The sequence below is a fragment of the Fusarium vanettenii genome (genome assembly GCF_000151355.1).
Source record: "Fusarium vanettenii 77-13-4 chromosome 5 genomic scaffold NECHAsca_5_chr5_3_0, whole genome shotgun sequence".
NCBI classification, from domain to species: domain Eukaryota; kingdom Fungi; phylum Ascomycota; class Sordariomycetes; order Hypocreales; family Nectriaceae; genus Fusarium; species Fusarium vanettenii.
The window spans coordinates 347,299-351,045 of record NW_003315878.1 but is presented as its reverse complement, the minus strand read 5'-3'; the positions used below and the strand labels follow the sequence as shown (position 1 = coordinate 351,045).

The window sequence follows — 3,747 nt, the reverse complement described above, 5'->3', positions numbered from 1 at the left end:
ATTCGACCGGATTTCTAAGCATCACTGAAAAAAAAGAGGTCGGACCCAGCAACAACCACCACAAGCCGAACGACGATGCTTGGAAGGCGAGACGATTCGAGTTAGAGGCGAACGAGTGCGAGTCGAGCAAAGAGAATTTGTTTCCACTGGAGGATCCACAGACAACACCACCACCACCACCACCGTAATCGCTCCATCCCCATCCCGCTCCCGTTTCCTCTTCGTTCGGCGCTTCCTGAGAGGAACCCCACGACCTGACCTGTCAAGAGCTCGTGGTTAATAAGCGATTCCCTCTTGTTTTCTTTCTTCTCTCCATTATCATCACCTTGACTCGCTCTTCTCAAATCATCCACAAAAAAAGAGAGTCCAAAAAAGAGGGCCGCTTGTGCTTGACGATCTACACGGCCCGCCTGGTCTTCTCCAAGTCTCAAGTCAAGACTCGGTTCACGTGCGACAGCCTCGGCGACGCCTCCGGGTCGTCGCTCACCAACCATCCATCGGTTCAGCGAGGCGATACCAGACTAGAGCGCGTTTTGCGCCAGAGATTTCCGCCTCATCTTTTGTCCTGGGTTCTCAATTGAGGGATTCTCTCACCAGGATATCACCAGTTTTTTTCTTGTCAGATCGAATATCGAACCCCTCCGATACTTGGCGTTTCCCCCGCCTAGCGGCATTTCGCCGGTCTCGCTCTCGCTCTCACTGACGAGTATATACGACATCATTCGCCATCTTTTGAAACCTGAGGTTGTCTCCTCTATTAATCTCATTAGCATTTTTTGTTACCATCGTATCTTTTTTTTTCTATCAGCTGTTTCTCGCTTGTTTTAACCTTTCTGGGTTGTCTTTTCCGAACTTCCGAGTAAACGCCTAGAGCCCAGAACTTTGAGACGGCGTCTCTGGGCCACCAACCAGACTCAGACGCCAACTTCCTAGACCCGAAAATTCAACTCTTGCCCACATTCACTCACTCTCAACTTCAAACTCATCACCATGGGTTTACTGTAAGTTATATCACTCACAAGTGCAAGAGTGCTTGTCAGGTACTGCTCAGAAGCATCATCAAGCTGACTTGACTTCAGAGCACTGGGAACTGCTCTCGACTGGCCCGAGGCCAAAAAGCGCGCTCCCCAAGTCCGGGAATGGGGTATCAAGGTGAGTCTCATTCTCTTTCAAATCGCTGTTCGTGTCAGTGGCTGGTAGATGAGGTCACTGGCAATGACGTATCCAGACATGAATGCTGACGTATGCAACTCAAACAGCAACTTCTCGAAATCTGGAACAAGGCAAAGGGCAAGGAGCGCGATGCTTTGTTATGGGGCGATGAGGTTAGTTTTCAGTTATGAAATGAAAGTCTAAACCGCAACTCACTTCCATCTAGGTTGAGTATCTGGTTGTGACATACTCGGAAGACAACCAAAAAGTCTTGCTTTCTCTCCGACAAGCGGAGATTCTTGAGGCACTGGCTGCCGATAAGGAACTCAAGAAGGAGGGTGGTTGCGTCCCTGATCTTCAAGATGTTGAGACGAAGAAAAAGTAGCTCACCTGCCTCTACTCCTCTGTTCAAGGGTGCTAACTGTTCACCAGTTCAAGGACCATTCCTGTGTTCCACCCCGAGTTTGGCCGCTTCATGCTCGAAGCAACCCCGGGTAAGCCCTGGGGCATTGGCTTCAAGGAGTTGCTGGATGTTGAACCCGACATGAAGCTGAGAAGGAAGATTGCCAAGGAGCACATGCTGTCCACTGAGTACCCTATTACTCTCACCACATTCCCTCAAATCGGTGTCCCTGGGCAGTTCACCGACCCATACTACCCACCATCGGGTCCTCGCCTGCGCTCTCAGTTTGTTCCGGATGAGATCGCCAACCCCCATATCAGATTCCCAACTCTGGCGGCCAACATCCGCTCTCGCCGTGGCCGCAAGGTTCAGGTCAACGTCCCCGTGTTCCATGACAAGAACACACCGAGCCCCTGGAAGGATCCTACCGTCAACTTTGACATGCACAACTGGCCCGAAGACGACGATGTGCGCAACGGTGCGGCCCCTGAAGACTTTATTCATATGGACGCCATGGCCTTTGGAATGGGCAGCTGTTGTCTCCAGATCACCTTTCAGGCCAAGAACATCACCGAAGGAAGGCAGCTCTACGACCAGTTAAGCCCCTTGGGTCCTATTATGCTCGCTTTGACTGCTGCTACACCCGTGTACAAGGGCTTCCTTGCTAACACGGATGTGCGGTGGAACCAGATCAGCCGCGCTGTTGACTGCAGAACACCAGAAGAACTGGGAGAAAAGGTACGTGAAGGGCTCTACACTCGCAGAGAAGGATTTGTTACTTACATTTTCATAGCCCCTGAAGGAAGGTCAACGGAGGATACCCAAGTCACGATATGCGTCCAACTCGACGTACATCTCGACGGACCCACGATTGAGGAACGAGTATCTCGACCCTGACTTGGTCTTTGACCCAGCCATCAAGGCTCAGCTTCTTGAGGGCGGCATGGATGACCGACTTGCCACACACTTTGCACATCTCTTTATCCGAGATCCCATTGTCGTTTTCGAGGAGGACCTTCAGGAGCTGGACCTCACCAAGACGGATCACTTTGAGAATATCCAGTCAACTAACTGGCAGCACATGCGGTTCAAGCCGCCGCCTGCCGAAAACAACATCGGATGGCGAGTCGAGTTCCGGTCCATGGAGATTCAGATCACCGACTTTGAGAATGCTGCATTCTCTGTCTTTATGGTGCTTGTCACGCGTGCCATCTTGTCGTTCGACCTCAACTTTTACATCCCCATCAAGAAGGTTGATGAGAACATGGAGCGTGCCCACGCTGTGGATGCAGTCTTGAAGGAGAAGTTCTACTTCCGAAGGAATCCCTTCCCTAATCGACCTTCGAGAGCCAACACGGTGTTTGGCGAGGACAGCCGACCTGGCTCAGCACATCCCAGTCGACCCCCATCCCCTGGAGGACCTGTGGAGCTCGAGTACGAAGAGATGACTGTCAACGATATCATCAATGGATCGGAATCGGGCGACTTCCCCGGACTGATTCCTATCGTTGAGAGCTACCTCGATAGTGTCAACGTAGACGTCACGACCAGGTGCCACCTCTCGACATACCTGGACCTAATCTCCAAGCGAGCAAGCGGCGACCTTGACACGACAGCTCGATGGATCCGCAACTTTATCGACGTGCACCCCAAGTACAAGCACGACAGTGTTATCGACGACGAGATCAACCACGACCTCATCGGCGCCGTCATCGCTATCGGCGAGCGGGAGAGCGCGGGCCGGGGTTTTGCGGGACTCGGCATTCACGGGCTGGAGCGGCTACTGAACGGTTTCCGGGGAGGCTGCGGCGGCGGTAACAGCAGCAAGGCGGCCAACGGCAACGGCAACGGCAACGGCACAAACGGAGAGGTGGAGTCCGGCAACGGTACACTCAAGCGTAAGAGCGAGTGGATTGACGGGAACGAGGGGGCGGCGCCGTGAGGAGCGAGAACATATCTGGGACGGAGCTTTTGGTCCTTGGACTGTAATGATGGCGACTAAGGATGGGAGATGGCTGGCAGCAACCGATGTGACAGATAGACACATCCGGACCGGTTATCCTTGGAAAAGCCACGACTGGTTGTTGAAATGCTACTGCTACCAGGGGGGGGGGGGGGGGGGCTTGGAAAGAATAGCCGGCTTACAGAAAGAGATGCACACACACACACACACACTCAGTCAGGCACACACA

General features: G+C 52.9%; 1 protein-coding gene across 1 annotated transcript; it reads left to right on the top strand.

Moving 5' to 3' along the window:
* Positions 1-990: 990 nt before the first annotated feature.
* On the top strand, positions 991-3,497 carry NECHADRAFT_80283 (uncharacterized protein; the record flags this gene model as incomplete). Its single annotated transcript, XM_003051067.1, has 6 exons — positions 991-1,001; positions 1,080-1,152; positions 1,260-1,325; positions 1,379-1,533; positions 1,585-2,293; positions 2,349-3,497. 6 exons carry the CDS (start codon positions 991-993, stop codon positions 3,495-3,497), a joined length of 2,163 nt encoding a protein of 720 aa, XP_003051113.1.
* Between the last annotated feature and the right edge of the window lie 250 nt (positions 3,498-3,747).